Source organism: Saccopteryx leptura, chromosome 6 (genome assembly GCF_036850995.1).
Source record: "Saccopteryx leptura isolate mSacLep1 chromosome 6, mSacLep1_pri_phased_curated, whole genome shotgun sequence".
NCBI lineage: Eukaryota > Metazoa > Chordata > Mammalia > Chiroptera > Emballonuridae > Saccopteryx > Saccopteryx leptura.
The window spans coordinates 65,107,261-65,132,627 of NC_089508.1; the positions used below are offsets into that span (position 1 = coordinate 65,107,261).

The following is a 25,367-nucleotide window of genomic DNA, read 5'->3' on the forward strand; positions in this document are numbered from 1 at the left end:
ACATTAGACTTATCATGGTGATCAATTTGTAATGCATATAAATAGTGAATCACTATGTTGTATACCTGAAACCATTGTAATATTGTAAGTCAATTATATTTCACTTGAAAAAAAAGGTAAAACCAGACTTTATAGGAAATAAATGTGTTATATAACACTATGTCAGTGACAGAAATAAAATAAGATACCTTCATCCTAAAAAAAGTGATACTTGTTAGCAGGTCGACCGTTGATTTCAGATCTTGCAGTCTCTCAGCATTGCTGGCAGGAAAGTTCTCCTGGTTGGTTAGGCAACAAAAAAATAAGTAAATTGTCAGCATTAAGACTGGTGGAAAAATAAATAAAAACTAGCTTTCTGTGAAAGAAAATGAGAACTAAGCTGTGTAAAATTTTAAAAATATCCCTACAGTATTTCTACAATGTTTTTATTATAAAACATTACAGAAAATAAACAATTTGGCAATATTCTCTTCTTTATCTTAGGGAGCTATATCCTTCTATTTATTCTCACAATGCAATAAAAATATACAAAACAATATTAATTCAATGTTATTAGGTTATTCTTTTTTGTTATAAAATAGTTTTGCTATTAAAAGGCAAATACAGCATATGTTTGAAAATAGTTTTATAATTTTCTCAAAATGGGTAATTTTTTTCAGAAGTACTTTGGGAATTTTTACATGTGCTGCATTTACTTTTAATTATAAAGAAGTTTTATAAAGTTTAAAAATAAGACTGCACTACATAATCTCTCCCTGAAGTACTGTGAATTTTAATAAAATGTTAACGAGATTTGGAGAGACATCATATAAAAATGTAGAAGTACTCAGATTGGCTTCTTAAATAACTCTCTGGAAAACCAGGGGTAACTTTTAGCTATTTATGAACTGAAGTAGAGTTGGGAGTCTCTAAATGATGGCAAATAAGTGAACTGAAGGTCTTTTTTTGCCCCCAACTATCTGTATTATACCCTGGTATAGCAGACCTCTTCACATAGGGTTGCCCCCAGGTCCAAGATGAAATGTGTTTGACAAAATTTGGTTTTATAATTTTCAGAAATATACAATTAAGATATCCATCAATAAGTGACTAAAAAATAAATACAGGAGAAATACATGTGTGCAGTCATGAACAGATTTTTAGGGATAACTGTTAAATAAAGAATAATCATTATTACTATAGATTTTTTAATAGACAAAATTTATAACTAATTTATTTTATAACTAAGATATTAGACTAAAATTACATATGTGTATTTGCACACACATGCATGAATATATATTTGTGTTTGTGTGTGTTTGTGCATGTTTCACCTGGAAGTGGAGAATTGTTGACAATGAACTCTGGACAGCTTCAAAAAAGCTCACTGTACTGATCTGGAAAGAATGCTTAAGCAGCAGGTTCCAATAGGAATCTGAAAAGCTGGAGTAATATCAGCAGGCTATCTCAGTAACAAGGGGTAAGCTTTCAAGATGAGGACTGGGCCACATGTCTATTTCATAAGTTGGCTGAGGGCCACTCAATTGGATGGTTATTAAAAGAAGTATATAATATACTCCTCACAAAAATTAGGGGATATTTTATAGTTTCATATTCATTTTGAAATATCCCCTAATTTTTGTGAGCAGTATATTAAGCTGCACGTGCACTCGCACACACAGTATTGTTGTAGGCTTATGTGTTGCAAGGTGCCTGAATAAGGGCATATACTTGCTTATTTAGTAGACCTTTCTCATGTGACAGGAAATGAGATCCCATAATCAGGATTTTACTTTTCCATTACATCATTACATAATGAATAGTATTTTACAATATGACAAGAAGTCACTGAGCCAAACATAGTATTTACCTTTATGTATATAATTTTGTACATACCCTATATTTTGACAGGTCAATTCTCAAAGAGTTGTGCAACTGGTCTAGTAGTTTTATGAATTTTTCCCTCTGTATAAAGGAAACACAAAATAAGATAATGGAAATAAACAGTCACTCTAAATATAGTCCTTACAACAGCTCTGTGTATTTTATAGAAAGCAAGGTTCAGAATATCAAGACTTATCCAGGATCACAAAGCTGGTATGTGACATAGCAATGATTTAAACCAAGGTCTCTTTGACACCAAACTCAACATTTTTTCCAATAAGTCAAACAGCCTCTCTGTTATGAATGAAAGAGTATCCGGAGATTTATGTGCTATAGAAAGAGTCCAGGAAACTCAGTTGCCACTGTACTGACTCATGACAACATGAGTCAGGAAGAGAAAAATATAACCCATCTCTCTACCCCCACACACCAATTCATCTCCCCAGAAATAAATTATAGTTTTTTATAATACTTCTCCCACCTATGGAAGTAGAAACAGCTGTTATTTTTTTCAAAAACAATTTGAAAAACATTTTCTTTTTGTTAACCAGTACAAACTTCATAATGTGAAAGGATCTATTTTCTTTAATTTATGTTCATGATTTAGTGCTAAAAGGAGAATAAAAATATCAGGGAAAAATGCTGATGCTCCCTCTGATGCTGTATAGGTGTTGGAATGACCTTTTCATAGAGATATTTGAAGGTGGTAAGAAAAAAGTTTTTCTAATAAACATAAAGTTGTGCGGACTTAGTAAATTAGATAAGATAAAGTAAAAGTGTCAAAGTCATACACTCAAACTTTATAGGTAATTTCACTATTCTGAGCCTCCAATTTCTAATAAAAATTTAAAAAAATAAGGGGTTAGGAATAAATGACAGTAAAGATCTCTGTCTACATTGATATTCTCTGAACACAAAATTGTACTCTGAGGATGCTGGCAAAAGTTGGATTTTTTCTTTTTTTTAGTATATTCACATACAAAGTGGATTATGGGAAATGTAACTCTTATCCCTTGAAGTCACTGATTTTGAAGAAGTGAGCTGAATATTTAGTTGATATATTGTTCCTAACTCGTAACTTCAATTTTCTGATAAACTGTCTTCATCAGGTTAGACATCAGTGAACAAGATTTGAATATTGCCTGTGTTAACCTTTATGGAGGCAATAAAGGAATCTGAGAAATGAACCTTGCCTTCCAGAAGTTTGCCACTTAGACAGATAAGACTCCAGTAAAGCTGCTGAAAAGTACAGATGAGTTGACTGGCTTAGATTTTTCTTTTCCATTTCCATTATACCTTACCAGGGGAGGACATGACCTATACTGTCCTTGATTAACCTTCTATTCTGCCATGCATGTGAGTCAGTGGCTCTCAGTCAAAATTTAAAAAATAAAATAAAAGAGCTACTATAATAACTAATTTAGGCCACAGTAAAGTTGATCATTGAATGATTGTAAAAGAAAATGTGTTCATGTCATATCTCTGGCCTCTTTATCTGACATCTATGATTGTTACAAATCATCAAGTCAGCCAATGAGATCTTAGTCAACTGTGCTCTGGCCCAAATTACTGGCCCTATTACATACACTGGGACCAATGGTTCTGGCTGTCTGCCTGATACCCATTCTTCCACTCTTCCTTACTAATGGAACCACATAGAGTCAAGTGTGTCCATTATGAAATGCTCACCTTCCCAGACCTCTTTTCCTCTAGGAATGGCCATGTAGCATAGTTTAGGCCAATGAGATGTATACAGCTTATTATAAAAGGTGATGGACTCAGCATGTTGTCAATGAGTTATTATTTCGAAAGATTCTAAAGAGTGCTTGGCAAACAGTGTTTGTTGTGTTAAGTGTTCACTACATAATTCTTTGTCAGGCTTTATTTCCATTTTCTCTTTGTGCTTTTTTTTTTCCTTTCTCACACCTTAAATTTAGACTAGATGCTAGAAGGCAAAACAGTCATCCTGTGGCTATAAAATGAAATGCTAAATAACTGGTAAGAACGGTGAAGAAAGGAGCTAGGAAGAGACTCCACAGTGTACCAAGCCATGTCTGCTCACCCTTTCAAAGTATTATAGTCCTGAGCAGCTACACTAGCACTAGATTCCTTGTACCTGGATTACCTCTGTATTTAGGTTACATAAAAAAAAAAAAAACTTCCTTAGTTAAGTTTGTTTGGGTTTCTGTTTCATGCAGCTGAACAAAATCCTGACTGATACAGATCACATGTTTTGTTCCCACCTAGGTCATCAGTAACCAGCTGGAAAATTTACATTTAAGGAAAATAGAAAACTAGAGAAAACTAGAAAACTAGAGAAAACTGCCAGGCTTGTCATGAAATCTCAAACAATATCATATAATGTGAAATTAAAAGTGTGCTGCTGATTGAATTTTCATGCAGATCTTTTAAACATCAGGACAGCTTGAAATTTAATTTTAACTTCCATGTTTCTACATAGTTAGTGAGATTGCCTTTGCAAGAGCAGAAGAAACCCACTGCTTGCATGAAGTGATTTGAAGAATAAGGCTGGGTGATTAAAGATTGTTTCCCCTAAAGGGCAGGCCACAATATCAGAAACTACCACACTATTCGGTTCTTTGTTCTTACCCACTGGTAAGGACTACATATGTCTGGTATTTGGTAGGGGCCAAATCAATAACAAGAATTCCAACTATTATCAGTTATCAAAAATTTAGTTTAATTAAATTTCTGAAAAAGAAATGGAAAAAAACCAATTTCTTTTGCAATTGCAACAACAAAAATAAAATACCTAGGAATAAATTTAACAAAGGATGTGAAGGACCTATATCTAAAAACTACAAAGCATTATTAAAAAGATTGAAATAGACAATGAAATGGAAAGATATTCTATATTCATGGATTGGAAGAATTAACATAGTTAAAATGGCCATATTAACCAAAGCAATATACATATTTAATGCAACCCCCACCAAAATCTCAATGACACTTTTTAAAGAAATAGAACAAAAATTATTAGATCTATATGGAACCACCAAAGACCTCAAATAGCAAAAGTAATCCTGAGAAAATTGAATAAGGCTGATAGTATCCCACTACCTGACCTCAAGTTATACTATAGAGCTATTACAATCAGAACAGGATGGTGTTGTAAAACAAACAAATAAACAAACAAATAAAAAACCCAAAAAACAAAAATAAATTAAATTAAACTAAAACTGGACCCACAGACCACTGGGACAGAATTGAGAGTTCAGAAATAAAACTACATGTAAATGAGAAAATGCTTCTTGAAAAAAAGAACCAAAAACATCAATGGAGAAAAGAATCTTCTTTAGTAAATGGTGCAGAGAAAATTCAAAATCCACATGTAAAAGAATGAAACTAGACTACATTTTGTTCCCATGTATCAAAATTAATTCAAAATAGACCAAAGACCTAAATATAAAATCTGAAATAATAAATTACATATCAGAAAACATAGGTACTAAAGTTATAGGCCTTCATTGTAGAGAACACTTTATGAATTTGACCCCAAAGGCAGAAATAAATAAATGGGACTATATCAAACTAAAAGTGTTCTGCAAAGCAAAATAAACCACCAATAAAATAAAAAGGCAACTAAATGAATGGAAGAAGACATTTGCAAACAACTCCACTAAGAGGTTAATATTCAAAATATATCAAGAACTTATACAACTCAACACCAAACACTCCAATTAAAAAATGACAAAGGATCTGAATAGACACCTCTCCCAAGAAGTCATATCAATGATCAACATATATATGAAAAGATGTTCAACTTCATTAGCTATTAGGAAAATGAAAATCAAATCTACAATGACAGAAAGGCACATGCCCCCAATAATGGACCCAGCCAGCTGACTGGCCCCAGCACCTAACTTTCAGGATCAGACCATGAAGGAGGAAGGAAGCACTTTAGACGCTGGGGTGGGAGAGATCAGCACAGAGGTCACTGTGGCAGATAAAGGCCTGAGGACTAAGGACAGGCTGCACTAACTAAAGTCCAGGAACTGCTTCATGGAGAGTGGGGATGGTGAGAAGATCTTGGCTATTGTAAACAATGCTGTAATAAACACGGGGTGCATATCTTTTTTTGAATCAATATTTTGGGATTCTTAGGATATATTCTTAAAAGTGGGATAGTTGGGTCAAAGGCAGTTCCATTTTAAAATGGAACAAGTGGCTGTACAAGTCTACAGTGGCTGTACAAGTCTACATTGCCACCAGCAATGGAAGACACCTGAATCCATGTTAACATAATGAATTGAAAAAGTGAATTAAAAAACCTACAATGAGATATCACCTCATACTTGTTAGAATTACTAGTAACAAGAAGACAGGTAATAACAAGTGTTGGAGAGTTTGTGGGGGAAAAGAAACATTCATTCACTGCTGGTAGGAATATAAACTGGCACAGTTACTATGAAAAAAAAGTACGGCAGTTTCTCAAAAAAAGTAAGAATACAGTTACCATATGAACCAACCATACCTCTCGGGTATCTACCCAAAACACTCTCAAAAACATTTATTTTCAATTATATATGCATCCTCATGTTTATTGCAGCGTTATTCACAGTAGGTAAGACATAGAGACAAGCAAAGTGTCCCTTGATAGATGATTGGATCAAGGATGTGGTACATATATACTATGAAATACTACTCAGCCATGAGAAAGTATGAAATACTGCCATTTCGGCAACATAGATAGATAGATCTTGAGAATATTATTCTAGCAGAAATAAATCAATCAGAAAATATTAAGAACCATATGATTTCCCTCATATGTGGGATTATAAAACTGAAACTCATAGACACAGACAACAGTATGGCGGTTACCTAGGGGAAGGCAGTGGGGTGTAACAAAGGGTAAAGGAAGCCCAATTTACGGTGGTGAAAGATGACTTGACTTTGGGAGGTGGGCACATAATGCAATATACAGATTATGTATCAGAACTGTGCACTTGAAACCTACATGATCCTATTAACTAATGTCACCCCAATCAATTTAATTTAAAAAAAATATACATAAAATATTAAAGTCCACCTCAAACAAACATTGAGATAGCACTTCTATCTCCCAGCCTCTGCAGGGAGGTTGTAGACTAGTTTTATGGGTATCAATTAGCAAACACGAATGGCCTAAACACAGAAAAGTACATCTGCAAACTCAGTTCAATATACTCAGCATGTCCCATTGATCAATCTTCCCTCTAATATCCTCAGCTTAGGAATCCATCCCCTATATTATCCCAGCCTTTATTATAGTGGAGTTGAGCTCAGGCAGCCTCTCTTACCTATTTCAATAGCCTTAAATGGAGACTTCCTTTTAAGTTAGGTAACTTGGCTGGGTGCAATTTTTCCTTTGATATCATTCATGATAAAATATGAAAAATTTTTTCCCAAGTTAGAAGAGTCATTAAAAGGTATGTGATCGCCCTGGCCGGTTGGCTCAGTGGTAGAGTGTCGGCCTAGCGTGCGGAGGACCCGGGTTCGATTCCCGGCCAGGGCACACAGGAGAAGCGCCCATTTGCTTCTCCACCCCTCCGCCGCGCTTTCCTCACTGTCTCTCTCTTCCCCTCCCGCAGCCAAGGCTCCATTGGAGCAAAGATGGCCCGGGCGCTGGGGATGGCTCTGTGGCCTCTGCCCCAGGCGCTAGAGTGGCTCTGGTCGCAACATGGCGACGCCCAGGATGGGCAGAGCATCGCCCCCTGGTGGGCAGAGCATCACCCCTGGTGGGCGTGCCGGGTGTATCCCGGTCGGGCGCATGCGGGAGTCTGTCTGACTGTCTCTCCCCGTTTCCAGCTTCAGAAAAATGAAAAAGAAAAAAAAAAAAAAAAAAAAAAAAAAAGGTATGTGATCTTTTCAATGAATTATGAAAGTAGAATTGAGCACCTGAAAGCTGTATAATTTTGTAAACCAGTGTCACCCTGGTCAATTCAATTTTAAAATAGAAACTTTTCTAGAGTATCAATTTTCCAAATTTGATCAACTGTGCTAGACAAGAGTTAATTGTCTTTTATCAATAAAAATATTTCAGAATTTTTGTCATAAGAAGAAGTGATCCAACAGCTGCAGTCAAAACTGTAGATAAACTTCTTATAGAGGTGTGTTAGGCAGTTAATTAATAACGAAAATATATATTATATTGTTTTTCTGAAATTTTAAATATTTGTGGATTTTGTATTATAATAACAACTCACCGTGGTTTATTTTTATATTAGAAATAAATATTGGCCCTGGCTGGTTGGCTCAGTGGTAGACCATTGGCCTGGCATATGGACATCCGGGGCTTGATTCCCGGTCAGGACACACAAGAGAAGTGAACATCTGTTTCTCCATACCCCTCCTCCACCCCTTTGTCTCTCTCTTTCTCTCTTCTCCTCCTGAAGCCATGGCTAGATTGGTTGGAGTGAGTTGGCCCTGAGAGCTCAGGTGGCTCCATAGAGCTTCTGCCTCAGGTTCTAAAAATAGCTTGTCTCGGTTTCCAAGCAATGGTCCTAGATGAGCAGAGCATTGCCTGGAAGGGGACTTGCTGGGTGGATCCTGGTCAGGGTTCATGCAGAAATCTGTCTCTCTGTCTCCCCTCCTCCCACTTAAAAATAAATAAATATTAATTTCATGTCATATTTTTCACGGACAATTTTGCATTCTTCTTAAAGAGAGTCATCAAATTGTATAAGGTTTAGGCAGTACAAAAAGTAGATCCACTTCTTCCCAAACTAATCATTTACAAGTTGTAAAGATGTGATCTCTTCCGTGATGTTTTCCACATTTCTACTCTCCTTTGCCACATCACTTCATTTTCTCTAAACCGTTATCCAGATGCAGCATCGCTTTGTCTAACCAGGGCTAGCACCACAGCCTTCTCACTAATTTCCATCTATGCTCAGTCAGGAACTGGTTTCTCACTCCTCCTTTCTTCAGTGTGGCTTCCTGTAGTTTTGAGAATAGAAAACTAAATGCCATGTTTCTCAAACTCCTGTTCAGATAGGTTTCTGCTATCAATCAACTCAGTTTCTGCTTATTAGATGCATACTCTGCTACCTTTGGAAAGCAGATATGAGATGGAGGCCCATTTCCTGCTTCTTGGTTTACTTCTGCTGCTAAATTAAGTCCTGGAGACATTCATTTCTTAGTCTCTTGTCACTAGCTTTGTGGTTTTTAAAAAGATGGTTGCATTGGAAATAGAAGCAGCCTTCTGATTCTTCACCCTTCTGAATGTAAGAAAACTCGTAGCTTCTGTTGCAAATAGACTTCACTGTGATATTTTAAGAATTTTTACAGAAGGATCCTCCTTCAGTCCTTCAGATGATATTTTAAGCATCTAATTCTCGTTGCCAAACCTCTTTCTATTTAAAGTCGCTACGATGGTTTCTATTAGCATGACTGAACTCTGTCCGATACACATTCTATCTTTCCACTCTGTACAATTTCCTCCACAGAGTGATACTTCTAAGTCAAAAATCCTATCAAATTATATCCTATGCCTCAAGCTGAAGTCCTCACATTTTAGTAGGCAATATAGCATCAACCCAATAACACAGCACCCTCTTTACCCCCATCTTTTATTCCATCTGCCATACTCAAAAAGTAGCAGACTACCTTACACAAATGTCTTTCAACTTATTTTACATCTAAACTTCTCCTTGTCTTTACTCAAACATCCTCGCAGGTCTAAAGTTGCTTTTCTACTACTTCTTGGACCTTGAAAAACACTACTCATCCCTAAAAGCCTTGTACCTTTTGTCAAGCTTTCACTTGCTTTTTGTTCAATCTCAGAGCAAATTTATAAGTATAAACTCCTTTGCACTTACTGCATTTGGGGAGTAATTTCTGGTCATTGTTAGATATGGTTATCTGATTATCCACTAGAATATAAGCTCCAGACAGTATAGAGGTCAACATCTTTAAGTCCCTCTGCTACCTGCCATAATAGTGTCTTACATGAGGTATCACATAAATATGTATTGAATAAACAAGTAAAGAAAAAAAGAACATATACAATGCAAATATTTATTAGTGTATTTTTTTTTGTCCTATACTGGTTGTGTCAAAGACGGTGTACATGCTCAAAAATATGAGTGATATAAACATCATTAATGCTAATAATGTATTTGCTATTTTTGTTTTAAGGGAACTCATTAAATACATTTCCTAAAGACTTTTCTTCAAAGTTGAGTTCTTGATTCCTACATCATGGAGTTTTCTTCCTTTCCAACCCTTGATACTATGGTGTTTTCAACACCCATGAAGATGTTATATCCAATAAAGTTCTTTCATCTTTTTGACTCTAAGCAATCTTTACACTTAGTGGTGAGTTGCTAAACTCTCTCTAGAAGAATAAGAGCCTTGATATTTAGCATTTGCCATTTTCCATGATGTAAATAGTCTCGGGACTGATGTCAGAGAAATGGCACCATAAGAAGCAATACCGATAAATCTCCCCAAAAATTCAACAAGATCTTCTTCAACCAGAGACAGAAAAATCTATCCTTGGAGCCTCCAGAAGTTCCACACTAAACGTGAAGGTATGATTGAGCGAAAAATTGACTAAATATATAATGAACCCTGAAGAAAATAAGGAGGAAGAAACACCTTCCTCACTAACCTAAATAAGGGCTGCTCTCACTGGGAACTGAGAGTATAGGAACTAAGGCGGGCATAGGGTGTGAATAGAACCAGACTGCAGCACAAATGTCTGAACCAAGCCGAGGAAAAACTGCTTGTGGCAACCCAGTCAATACAAGCTAACACTTGCACCAAACCCAGACAAAGAAAGGCACTTGGGACAGCCATCCACCCTGATCTCCTGGTCGATGCACACAGATAGCGGGTGAGAGATTCCTCCTAGAGCCCCGGGAGTGGGCGCCCAAGTTACCAGACAGAGGGTCAGGGTCAGAGGCCCTTCTGTGGGCTGAAACCGGAGTCACGGGGACACCCTTGTGCCCTGAAAAGCAGCTCGTGGGGAGTGAGTGGGAGTGAAATTCCCTATGCTCGAACTTTTCCATGAGGGCGGGGTGCCTCACTGGGAGTGAGAGGCGGCTGGCCTGATATCCTGGTCAGCGAGCACGGAGAGTGGGCAAGAGATTCCCCTGGGAGTAGGCGCCTGTGTTCCCGGACAGAAGGGCAGAGTCAGAGGCCTTTCTGTGGGCCGAAACCAGAGTCTTGAGGTCACCCCTGCACCCCAAAAAGCAGCGCATAGGGAGTGAGTGGGAGCAAAATTTACTATGCTAAAACTTTTCTGTGTGGGCGGGGTGCCTCACCAGGAGTGAGAGGCGGCTGGCCGGATATCCTGGTTGGTGAGCACAGATAGTGGGCAAGAGATTCCCCTGGGAGTGGGCACCCATGTTCTCGGACATAGGGACAGAGTCAGAGGTCTTTATATGGGCCAAAGCCCCACCTGATTATACTAGTGGTTCTGACTGATTGAGCCTTACCCAGAGCCCTGTGCTGAGTGGGAACAGAGTGGGGATTTGCCAGCTCTTTGAGCCTCTTACTCTCCAGGCAGAGACAGCAGCAACCCCATAGCTGGATCATCAGACTACTAATTCAGGAAGGAAAGACTAGGAGAGAGGCTCCGGGAATACAAACTCTCTAATTGGCGGAGCCTGCAAATGCTAATGAGCCTCGACTGCCAATGAGACTGAAGCCCAATATATGACATTGCCATAGAGACTTATCAATTGCAAACCTCTACCTAAGCATGCCACAGGGGCAGAACCTGGGGTACAGAGTCACCAACCAGGAAGAGGGAGAGAAAAGAAAAAGTAAGAAGATAACCTCTCAAAATCAAGAATAATCCACAGACTTTATAACCTATCCCATTTTATTATATTTGTTCTTTTGTTTCTCTTATCTTCTTGTCTTGATTATTTTCTTCCTCTTCCAATTTGATCGTTTAATTCTCTGCCGATCTTACTCTCTCCTCTCCTTGAATTACACTACCCATAAGTGTTACATCTCCCATTATCTTTTCTTTCTTCTTCCTTTCTCTCTATGAGGGTTGCACTCCAAAACCCTTAACTCTCTCTGTCTCTCTCTTTTTATTCTTTTTTCTTCTTTTTGTGTTTTCCTCTTTCTTTTTTTTCTCCCTCTATATTAGTTTCTTCTTTTCTCCTTTACTTTTCCTCTCATTCAATCCTCAATCACGAACAAATTACTGTACCTGGGACTCATTAATACTATCAACAAAACCACCCTCAGATGCTATTAAGGAAAAAGAAATCAAATATCATGGATACAAAAGACAGAGAGGTAGCACAGATAGATGAGGAAAAATCTATGGAGAAAAAATTTAATATATTGGAAACCTTGGAGCTAAATGACAGAGAATTTAAAATAGAAATCCTAAAAATACTCAGAGATACACAAGAAAACACAGAAAGGCAATTTAGGGAGTTCGGAAAACAACTCAATGAACACAAAGAATATATTTCCAAGGAAATTGAAACTATAAAAACAAATCAAACAGAGATGAAAAACTCAATTCACGAGCTGAAAAACGAGGTAACAAGCTTAGCTAATAGAACAGACCAGATAGAAGGTGGGATTAGTGAAATAGAAGACAAGCAACTTGAGGCACAACAGAGAAATGAAGAGACTCAAAAATTTAAAAAAATGAGAAAGCCCTACAGGAATTGTCTAACTCCATCAAAAAGAATAACATAAGAATAATAGGTATATCAGAGGGAGAAGAGAGAGAAAATGGAATGGAGAACATACTCAAACAAATAATAGATGAGAACTTCCCAAGCCTGTGGAAAGAACTAAAGCCTCAAATTCAAGAAGCAAACAGAACTTCGAGTTTTCTCAACCCCAACAAACCTACTCCAAGGCACATCATAATGAAATTGGCACAAACCAACGACAAAGAAAAAATTCTCAAGGCAGCCAGGGAAAAGAAGAATACAACATATAAAGGAAGGTCCATTAGATTATCATCAGATTTCTCAACAGAAACTCTACAACCTAGAAGAGAGTGGACCCCAATTTTAAAGTCCTGAAAGAGAGGAACTTTTGGCCATGAATACTATACCCATCAAAGCTATCCTTCAAATACTAAGGAGAAATAAAAACATTCACAGATACAGAAAAGATGAGGGAATTTATCATCAGAAAACCTCCACTCCAGAAATTACTAAAGGGGGTTTTCCAACCAGATACAAAAAACAAAACAAAACAAAACCACAAGTAAAAGCTCCAAGAAGAACACAATAAAACCAAATTTAAACTGTGACAACAACAAAAAAAGGGTGGGGGGGAGAGGACGGAGATTAACAGTAGCAAAGGACAATGGAGTGCAAAAGTACTCACAAAATAGTGCACTACAATAAACAGGATAGGAACAACTTTCATTACTTAAAGGTAACCACCATTGAAAAAACCACCACAGAAGCACATGATTTAAAAAAGATAGTCACAGAGGAAAGATGTGTGAAATACAACCAAACAAACACAAATGATAGAAAAACAAAGGAGAAGAATCAAACAAGACACAAAACTAAAAGAAAGCAATATATAAAATAGCAATAGGGAACTCACAAGTGTCAATAATTACACTAAATGTAAATGGATTAAACTAACCAATAAAAAGGCACAGAGTAGCAGAATGGATTAAAAAAGAAAATCCAACTGTATGCTGCCTACAGGAAACTCATCTAAGTAACAAGGATAAAAACAAATTCAAAGTGAAAGGCTGGAAAACAATACTCCAAGCAAATAACATCCAAAAAAAAAACAGGTGTAACAATACTCATATCTGATAATGCTGATTACAAGACAGCAAAAGTAGTCAGAGACAAAAATGGTCATTTCATAATGACTAAGGGGATGCTGAATCAAGAAGACATAACAATTCTTAATATATATGTACCAAACCAAGGAGCACCAAATTATATAAGTCAGCTACTATTGACCTTAAAACAAAAACTTACAAAAATACGATCATACTTGGAGACCTCAATACACCGCTGATGGCTCTAGATCGGTCATCCAAACAGAGAATCAATAAAGATATCTTGGCCTTAAACAAAACACTAGAGCACCTGGATATGATAGACATCTATAGGACTTTTCACCCCAAAGTGACTGAGTATACATTTTTCTCCAGTGTACATGGATCATTCTCAAGAACTGACCATATGTTGGGCCACAAAAACAACATCAGCAAATTCAGAAAAACTGAAGTTGTATCAAGCATATTTTCTGATCATAAAGCCTTGAAACTAGAATTCAACTGCAAAAAAAAAGAAAAAAAACCCCAAAATGTGGAAACTAAACAACAAACTTTTAAAAACTGAATGGGTTAAAGAAGAAAAAAGCACAGAGATCAAAAGATATATACAGACAAATGAAAATGACAATATGACATATCAGAATCTATGGGATGCAGCAAAAGCAGTGATAAGAGGGAAGTTCATATCACTTCAGGACTATATGAACAAACAAGAGAGAGCCCAAGTGAACCACTTAACTTCACTCCTCAAAGAACTAGAAAATGAAGAACAAAGACAACCCAAAACCAGCCGAAGAAAGGAGATAATAAAAATCAGAGCAGAAATAAATGACATAGAGAACAGGAAAACTATAGAAAAAATTAATAGAACAAGAAGCTGGTTCTTTGAAAAGATAAACAAAATTGACAAACCCTTGGCAAGACCTACCAAGGAAAAAAGAGAAAGAATTCATATAAACAATATCCAAAATGAAAGAGGAGAAATCACCACGGACATCGTAGATATACAAAGAATTATTGTAGAATACTATGATAAACTTTATGCCACTAAAATCAACAATCTAGAAAAAATGGATAAATTACTAAAACAATACAACCTTCCTAGACTGAGTGAAGAAGAAGCAAAAGCGTAAACAGACCAATTAGTGGGGAAGAAATAGAAAAAACTGTTAAAAACCGCCCCAAAAATAAAAGTCCAGGCCCAGACGGTTATACTAGTGAATTCTATCAAACATTCAAAGAAGACTTGGTTCCTATTCTACTGAAAGTCTTCCAAAAAATTGAAGAAGAAGCAATACTTCTAAACACATTTTATGAGGCCAACATAACCCTCATACCAAAACCAGGCAAGGACAGCACAAAAAAAGAAAACTACAGACCAATATATCTAATGAATACAGATGCTAAAATACTAAACAAAATACTAGCAAATCAAATACAACAACATATTAAAAAAATAATATATCATGATCAAGTGAGATTCATCCCTGAATCTCAAGGATGGTTCAACATACATAAAACGGTTAACATAATACACCATATCAACAAAACAAAAACCAAAAACCACATGATCTTATCAATAGATGCAGAAAAGGCATTCCATAAAATACAACACAATTTTATGTTTAAGACTCTCAACAAAATGGGTATAGAAGGAAAATATCTCAACATGATAAAGGCCATATATGATAAACCATCAGCTAACATCATATTAAATGGCACTAAACTGAAGGCTTTCCCCCTTAAATCAGGAACAAGACAGGGTTGTCCACTCTCTCCACTCTTATTTAATATGGTGCTAGAGGTTCTAGCCTCAGCAATCAGACAAGAGAAAGAAATAAAAGGCATCCATATCGGAAAAGAAGAAGTATAAGTATACCTTTTTGCAGATGATATGATCCTATACATCGAAAACCCCAAAGAATCTACAAAAAGACTACTAGAAATAATAAGGCAATACAGTAAGGTCGCAGAATACAAAATTAACATACAAAAGTCCATAGCCTTTCTATATGCCAACAATGAAACATTTGAGAACAAACTCAAAAAAATAATCCCCTTCAAAGTTGCAACAAAAAAAAATAAAATACCTAGGAATAAACATAACAAAGAATGTAAAGGACTTATATAATGAAAACTACAAACCATTGTTAAGGGAAATCAAAAAAGATACAATGAGATCGAAGAATATTCCTTGTTCTTGGATAGGAAGAATAAATATAATCAAGATGGCCATATTACCCATAGCAATGTACAAATTTAATGCAATTCTCATCAAAATTCCAATGACATTTTTTAAAGAAATGAAACAAAAAATCATCAGATTTATATGGAATTATAAAAAATCCCAAATAGCCAAAGGAATCCTAAAGAAAAAGAACAAAGCTGGGGGCATTGCAATACCTGAATTCAAACTATATTATAGAGCCACGACAATCAAAACAGCATGATATTGGCAGAAAAATATACATTCAGACCAATGGGACAGAATAGAAAGTCCAGAAATAAAACCACATATATTATATATGATCAAATAATTTTTTATATAGGGGCCAACAACACACAATGGAGAAAAGAAAGCCTCTTCAACAAATGGTACTGGGAAAACTGGAAAGCCACATGCAAATGAATGAAACTCGACTACAGTTTGTCCCCTTGTACTAAAATTAATTCAAAATGGATCAAAGACCTAAATATAAGACCTGAAACAATAAAGTACATAGAAGAAGACATAGGTACTAAACTCATGGACCTTGGTTTTAAAGAGCATTTTATGAATTTGACTCTAAAGGCAAGGGAAGTGAAGGCAAAAATAAATGAATGGTACTACATCAGACTAAGAAGTTTTTGTTAAGCAAGAGAAACTGACAACAAAATAAACAGACAGCCAACTAAATGGGAAATGGTATTTTCAAACAACTGCTCAGATAAAGGCATAATATCTAAAATATATAAAGAACTCATAAAACTCAACAACAAACAAACAATCCAATAAAAAAATGGGAAGAGGACATGAACAGACACTTCTTTCAGGAAGAAATACAAATGGCCAACAGATATATGAAAAGATGCTCAGAAATGCAAATCAAAACTGCAATGAGATACCACCTCACACCTGTTCGATTAGCTATTATTAGCAAGACAGGTAATAGCAAATGTTGGAGAGGCTGTGGAGAAAAAGGAACCCTCATTCACTGTTGGTGGGACTGTAAAGTACTACAACCATTACGGAAGAAAGTATGGTGGTTCCTCAAAAAACTGAAAATAGAACTACCTTATGACCCAGCAATCCCTCTACTGGGCACATACCCCAAAAACTCAGAAACGTGATATGTAAAGACTCATGATACGTAAAGACACATGCAGCCCTATGTTCATTGCAGCATTGTTCACAGTAGCCAAGACATGGAAACAACCAAAAAGCCCTTCAATAGAGACTGGATAAAGAAGATGTGGCACATATACATTATGGAATACTACTCAGCCATAAGAAATGATGTCATTGGATCATTTACAACAAAATGGTGGGATTTTGAAACATTATACAAAGTGAAATAAGTAAATCAGAAAAAACCAAGAACTGCATTATTCCATACGTAGGTGGGACATAAAAATGAGACTAAGAGACATTGATAAGAGTGTGGTGGTTACGGGGGGGGGGAGGAAAAGGGGGAGGGGGAGGGGCACAAAGAAAACTAGATAGAAGGTGACAGAGGACAATCTGACTTTGGGTGATGGGTATGCAATATAATTGATTGACAAGATAACCTGGACATGTTTTCTTTGAACATATGTACCCGGATTTATTGATGTTACCCTAATAAAATTTAAAAAAATTAGTCTCAATATTTCCACTTTCAAGGATGGTTGTGTTCAACAATCAGCTTGTGATAGTTCTAAAAATTCAGCAATCACTGCCTTTGAGCAGGTACAAACGTGTTCTACTATACCACTGTTTTGCACTCAGTTTTCAACAGTCTATTCCCAGAGCTACATCTTGGATTTAAGACTGTCCCTTTAAAATCTTATAAAATAAAAAGTCTTGTGAAATATATGATATTCCTACCAAAGTCCTTTATGTCTGTTTCTGTTTTGGTACCACTTAACAAACCTAGACTCCATGGTTTAATCACTTTTACTTTACTCTTAGCAGAATCATCTATATGCTCATTTTCTCATTTCCTCTTTTGTGAAAAATTTCAATCTAAATTCAATCTAATCATCTGATAAGCTTAACACTCCATCAGTATCAGAATGCTGAGAAAACTGCACAGTTACATGAATTGTGACAACAAATTTATGTTTCCCAACATCAAATGAGAGCATCAGTTGTACTAGGGATCGTTCAACATGTTCCTGAAGCATTCCTCTTTCTAGTCCCTTCAGTAGCTTACTGAAACCTTTACCAACCTCCTTCTTCACCTCTTGCATCCATTTCACAACCCTTGTCTTGTAGAAGGGCACTTCTTGTCTTGTTCGCTACCATAGAGAAAGTTAGGGCAATGAGGCATGACTCTCCAATTTTTCACTCCCATAGCAAAAGCTCAGCATGCTTTGCAAAGCATCCTACACTATTTTGTCAAATTTCAGAACAGAAGTGGTCCTTTCTTTTTCTCAATGTCCCTCCTGTTGTCCTCTTGACAGTACTTCCTTCTCTCTCCTCTGGGATATCACTGCACCACTTATTCTCCATCTGATAAATTTGCAACTTCACTCTTACAATTAGTTCCTTTCCTTATAATATATAACCATGTTCATATTTATCTTATTAATAAAAAATCCCTATCCGCACCAGACAGTAAAAACAAAATCTTTTTTTATGACAAAACTTTCTCACTGTTGACTCTTCTTGTTTCCCCTTCACATTTAAATTCCTTAATACAGTAGTCTGTATATCCTCACCAACTTTTACTCTTTTTTCTCACATTTTCATAACATTTATCCAATGTAATATAGAAAATTTTACAATTTCAATATAAAGATAAAGACAACACAAAAGCATCAAAATATTAACTGTCATTCTACTAAATTGCTACACCATTGAAATGTTAGCACATTTCCTTCTGGTCTTTAGATGTTTGTATAATTTTTTTCATTTATCACTATAATATAAATATTACTAAATTATATAAAATTTGCTTTAATAACTTGATTTTAATGAATTCATTACATCTTAGTGAATAAATGAACCCTAGCATACATAGATATTTATCTATGCCCTTCTCTGAAGGACACTATGAATGAGACATTAACCTCAACTGTTTGGCTAAGCAATGACCTCCTAATTGCCAAACCCAATGGCCTCATTTCTTTTCCCAGCTTATTTAAACTTTTTTCAACACTCAACAATGTTATGTACTCCCCTTTTCTCAAAATAGTTTATCTTCCTTATAATATCCCATTTTTATTATCATTTTTATTCAATTTCTTTAACCATTTTCCCAGCAAATTTTGCCAGCCCCTCCTTTCCACCTCCAAAGGTACTGTCCATTTCACTTTATTCTTGAGTATTTTCATATAAACAATGACCTGAAATAACACTTGTACACAAAAAGTTCTGAATTTGTAAGAATAATGGCATTCTTTTCTTGAATATTTGTTTTACAATCTTCATGAGTTTAAAAATAAACACCTTTCCAATTAGTTTATTTTCTGAAGACTCAGAATATCAAAATGTCTAGATTACACCTTAGAGAAGATAAAAAAGGATCAATATAATGATATTGTTAAGTCACAAGTGACATTATCAGCTTAGAAGTCAGGTAAATTAGAACTTCAAGCCCAGATTGCACATAAGTGACACTATCCTGTCATATATTTGACTGCAAATAGCATTATTCTCAATTGATAGAGAACAAAATGGTTACATCTGCATACCAACTCACCAATTTTTCAAAATGTACTTTGAGAAAGATTTCTTTTTGACACACTTCTATAGTAAGTCATTTGATTTACAAAATGTAGTTTGTTATAACCATTCTATGCCACTGAAACACTGAAAAGTATTGAAATCAATTTGATTTCTCTTCTTTGGGTCAGCATGAAGTAAAAAGCATGCTATCTCATTTCCCTCCAGGTAGCTTTTATGCTGGATATTAATTATATAAGCACACCTTCTTTCTCAGTGGTGGAAAGGCTCAGAGTTCCACAAGGTTGGCTTATTCTGTACAATGTACCCAGGCTGAATATTATAAGCAAAACAATTTTATAACACTGAATACTCTATGTTACAGGTAAAATCCTAGAGCAATAAATGCTGTTATCAAGATGAGGTTACTATAACAAAACAATTCTATTATTTGGTATGGTCATGATAGTATTTTCTTGAGTTGGTTAGGGAATGTTCTTTGGTTTCAGCTCTTATAAGAGTCAATCTGGCTAACAAACGTAGTTGACTGTGTATTGTTTATACTCTAGGTAGGGCAGGAGAGATTACATCCTCAAATCTTACATTATAAAGCACTTTCAATGTTTAGAAACTCGCTTGCCATTTTTTAGCTCATTTTATTTATTTTTTTAAATTTTTTTTTTATTTTTTATTTATTCATTTTAGAGAGGAGAGAAAGGGAGAGAGAGAGACAGAGAGGGAGAGAGAGACAGAGAGAGAAGGTGGGGAGGAGCTGGAAGCATCAACTCCCATATGTGCCTTGACCAGGCAAGCCCAGGGTTTCGAACCGGCGACCTCAGCATTTCCAGGTCGACGCTTTATCCACTGCGCCACCACAGTTCAGGCTAGCTCATTTTAATTTGAGAAACATGTTAGAGAAATAATTCTTATCCTCATTGAGCATATTGAGAAACTGAGGCTTGGATAACTGAACTGACTTGCCAATTTTGATTGCAAACTCAAACCTCGTGACTCCTAACCCAGATAGAGTTTTCTTCTACTAGTATTTATTTTGATTTGTCATTAAAGAGCAATAACATTTTTACTTTGATTCATTACAACTCATTTCACCTACCTTGTGCATTTTCTTTTAGATGAAAAAGACAAGAAAAGTGTAAACTCACTAGCACATACTTTTTTTTCCTGTTGGCTTTATACCCTTTTCTTTGTTGGGCTTAATTTGTTTCTACTCTATGACATGTATTTGCCCTGAATTTGATTTCTAAACAACATGATCAATCACAAAAACCTATTCAGTGAACCAATTTGGAAGTTTGCTGGGAAATATAACTGTGGTGTCATGAAAAAGTACCTGTCTCCCAGGGATATTGAATGGAGTTACTGGCCTACCCAGACGGCCTGGCCAATACCTTGAGAATCTTTCTAGGTACTTTTCCCTTTCCCTTACTGTCTTCATCCCTAAAAATAACGAGTGCAGTTGCATACCCTGAGAAGCTCTGAAATTTTTCCTTCCTTCTCTATCTCCACTAATTCTTAGTTTATATCCTATATCCAGTCTTGTCAGTTTCAATTTAATTATGCTTTTATGAGTTCCAGTGACAGTAACAACAGCTAATGCTTGAGATTCTACAGGATCTCTGCATTTTTACTTTTTAATGTGTTTTGATGCATTTGAATACTTCAGGTGGATAGTCTTAATTAGGTAAAGGTAGTTCTCTTAAGCTCTTTACACACCTATTATTTTTTACTTAGGAGATGTGCTGTTTGTTATCCAGCAGCACCAGTAAAACCCAATAGAAAGTACAAAAGGAGCCTAATAAACCCCAGAGAAGTCAACCAAGCTCACATTTACCAGGGAAAAGCATCTGCAATGGTGAGTCCATAATTTGTATACATGGAGAATTTCCTATAAAATACCAGTACTGGCCCTGGCCGGTTGGCTCAGTGGTAGAGCGTTGGCCTGGTGTGCAGGAGTCTTGGATTCGATTCCCAGCCAGGGCACACAGGAGAAGCACCCATCTGCTTCTCTACCCCTCCCCCTCTCCTTCCTCTCTGTCTCTCTCTTCCCCTCCCGCAGCAGAGGTTTCATTGGAACAAAGTTGGCCCGGGCGCTGAGGATGGCTCCATGGCCTCTGCCTCAGGCGCTAGAACGGCTCTGGTTGCAACAGAGCAACGCCCCAGATGGGAGAGCATCGCCCCTGGTGGGCATGCCGGGTGGATCCCGGTCAGGCGCATGTGGGGGTCTTGTCTGACTGCCTCCCCGTTTCCAACTTCAGAAAAAAAACAACAACAATAAAATACCAGTACTCTCACAAAGTGTATGTTTTCTTCCATTGGAAAAGGTTATTCTAGATATGGAGATTTAATCTAATGAAGATGCCTATTGGCTATTAAATTTTTTTCACTAAATATATTTCAAATAAACTTTTAGCCTTAGTCCAATTAAACTTAGAGATATTCCCTAAACTATAGCTTCTGCAATAAGAATCCAAGAATATCTGGAACCCAATGCCCCCTTTAAAATGTAACTCCCACAAGCTACTAGAAATGTTACATTTAACAAAACAATACTTACACCAAAGTTGGTAGCAGCAAACCGATCTGAGGCAGAAACCTGTACATTCGTTGAAACTGTTGTGTGAGCATAGAAAGCATTTATGTTCGCCAGCAAGGTGCTCATGACAGCGGGGACACCAGGGCACATGTACTTAGAAGATAGGCATGAGAAGTGCCTGCAAGGCAAAATCGTCAAGCGCTTTAACACAGGAATCAATTAATTCGCTTAACAGCATAACTGCTAACATCAGCAATTAAATAATTCTTCAACTGCATCTGTGAAAAGGAGCACAAAATCCCATAATCTTTTACTGAAATAGAAAACTATTTCAGCTCTTAAAAATGGCTTACTTACAAATGTGAAGTGGTTTCATTAGCATATGATTTACCACAGGGATGTGGGCATAAACCTTTTGAACTGTGAGAGTGTTATGTGTACACATCAAGTTGCAATTTCCAGGGGGACTCCAGCACTGTCGGGAAGCAATAACACAGGAGTCTCTTGCCTCTTTTTCTCCCCCTTATTTCAGTCTGTGAAATGGCATATTTCAATCAGAATATTTATTCACACTGATATTCCTCTCATATGGGTAAAGCAAGAGGCCCTCCTTGTACTGCATATTGATTGAACAAGTAAACTTAACATCATCTGCCTGCGTCCAGGTTGTGAGCTTCTGCATAAAGGAATATCTTCCATAAGTAGTTCTGTTTTCCGAGCATTTTGCTAAAACCAGGATATAATTAAGCAAACAGATGACTAGTGAGGGCAGATTGAATTATGCCAGCTTAATACTTAAAGATAATTTCTTTTAAACCTTGAATACTAGTATCATATACAGACTTCAGAAACAATGTGTTCAATTCTTTTACTGCTCTCATGAAAACCTGTTTCACTTTGAACTATAACAAAAGACTTGAATGTTGATAGCACAGTTTAGGGATGAAAGTGAAAAGATAAAATACACATGGAGGAAAGAAATTTTCAGTACATACTCTGAACCTACATCGCTGTCATATCTCAGTAATTTATCCTCCACTGAGGCATCAGTGAATCAGTATTACTGAAAGCAAACACAGAGTGTACGTATGTAAATATAATAAATGCTCTGAGGTGCATCTCCAAAGAAATAGATGGTAGTTCTGCAGATGGTGGCTTCTCTTAGATCTCAGCTAAGCCACTCTCCTAGCTAATAAAAGTAGGTTAAAATTTTAAATGTGGATCTTTGGGGATCATGAATAACAACATATACCATGAGAGTTACATAATTTGTACCATTTAACCCTGGAATTATATTATCACTGATTGCTTCTTTTAGGTAAATAATATATATTTTGACTCCTTATACATAAAATGATAATTAATATTGATATTACAAGTGATATAAATATATTTAAAATAGAAATGAAAAATCTTCTAGTGCTACACTTTCAAATTTCTTTTTATTTCCCCTAACAATTCATAAGTCATTATATTTGTTAATCCCAAATTAGAAGTGAAGAGTTGTGGCCTACTCAATGCCTAAGGCAGCTTTTATTTTTTGAGAGTTTTTAGCTAATAGGCTTCTTCATGGTCTTCAGTTTAGCCAAGTTTCTGCCTCTGAATTTGGGTGTCCTTTTTTATGCATGGTTACTGCCAAGGCAAACTTTCTTGCTTCTAACCATCTTTTTGAAAATCATTTCCTTTTAAAGTCTGCAGTTCCAATACTACTTAAATTATCCTAAAGGGAAGAGAGGAAACAGGATTAAAAGTACAATGAGCAATTTAAATGACTGAGTATATCCCTGCAGTAACCTACCCTTTCAAAAGGTACACCTTCAAATAAAGTAGGTGAAAAAGTACTATCGTAATTTCTGGATGCTTAACAATTCCCCACAAAGACTTGATTAAAAACAATTAATTAAGAATGTTAAAATCACTTTACTCATTTTTACAAGGAAATAGGGTTGGTGTCAAGTCAATTTAGCAAATGCAATTTCATTCAGTTCCACAGGAAAAGTTGGCGTAACAAACTCAAAAAAAAGATGATACTTAAATTACCAATAATAATAAGATTATTACAGGCATGTTTTTAGCTGAAGCAGCTGCTCTAACAATATCAACCATTCATTCTCAAAATATTACAGAAAATATATTGGGAAGTTGTGTGTACTTCAAATAACACATCTGGATTCAGCTCACTTGCTATTATTTTGTAGGCCTCGTAATGGACCAAAAAAAAATCACCTAACTCACCTGACTCTTCATGAATAATTGTCACTAATCGTACCCATCATGTGGTTTTCAAGGTATGAAAATGCCTTTGATTAGACAGATTTAAAAATCAACTACTTTTTTAATGAAATTAAGAACAGGATGATTGGAAAGACATACCAAAGACAGTGATTCTTTGATCCTTATTAGGGTTTTCAGAGAAGCAATCCAAGATGTAAGGAAAGACTATCTGTTTTCCTGATATTAGAAATATACTAAAACAATCTCACATTTGCTCCCCAGAATTCAAATTAGTATGCATTTCAGTGTAAGTAAATATTTTATCCATCTTTGTCACTAAAGAGGGGCTCAAATATTTATGGATCACTTACTTCTCTTTTGGCCAAAAGCATCATAACTTTTCATAGATGCTATGGATTGCTTGAACTCAATTACAGAGGGTTTTGAAGGCAGATGGGTAGGACAGCAAAATAATAAAATGCATACGGTTTAGACCAGGTGTTCTCAAACTTTTTGAAGTTGGGGTGCATTTAAAATCCTACAAATAATTGTAGGCACACTATATACAAATTTCTGAGAAATATGTTATAATAATTAAGTCAAATATTAAAGAAAAAATATAAAGTCAAAGCGTGCATTTATGGTAATTAAATGAAATATGACAAAATTAAATTTATTCTGACATTAAAAAATATTTTTATGTTACATTTTTTGAGTTATGCTTTTTAGAATTCATAAAAAAGAGGGGTTAAAAAATAAAAAAAGACAAAAAAGTTATCTTTTTATATATATAGATACATTCTTAGTTAGAATTAGTCAATTCAGTAGGTCATGGTGCGAATGTGTTAAGTTTTTTCATTCTTGTGTTTATGAGAAACATGAGCCTGATGTGTCCTAGCGATTTCTTCAATGTTTGGGCATATACTGATATTTAAAAGGCAAACTCTCATTTCCTCATCAATATATTGAAGAATTCCTCTCTTTTTACTCTTAATTGTGTTGAGTGCAGAAAACCCCCACCATACATATCATCTTAACTTTACACCAAACAAAGGATAGAAGAAACTTGCCTCCAGTCTTTCTGGGGCACATGGGGGAGTGTAGTGTAAACAATCCAGCACCACAGCTTAACAGCCTTTTGCAACCTA

General features: G+C 35.9%; 1 protein-coding gene across 1 annotated transcript in view; it reads right to left on the bottom strand.

Moving 5' to 3' along the window:
* Positions 1 to 25,367, bottom strand: part of UNC13C (unc-13 homolog C) — a 650,594-nt gene that overhangs the window by 293,106 nt on the left and 332,121 nt on the right. The window contains exons 13-15 of the mRNA XM_066342502.1: positions 22,027 to 22,183; positions 1,876 to 1,944; positions 189 to 278 (exon numbers count right to left, since the gene is read on the bottom strand). Coding sequence (XP_066198599.1) covers positions 189 to 278; positions 1,876 to 1,944; positions 22,027 to 22,183 — 316 coding nt within the window. The remainder of the gene's footprint in view (positions 1 to 188; positions 279 to 1,875; positions 1,945 to 22,026; positions 22,184 to 25,367) is intronic.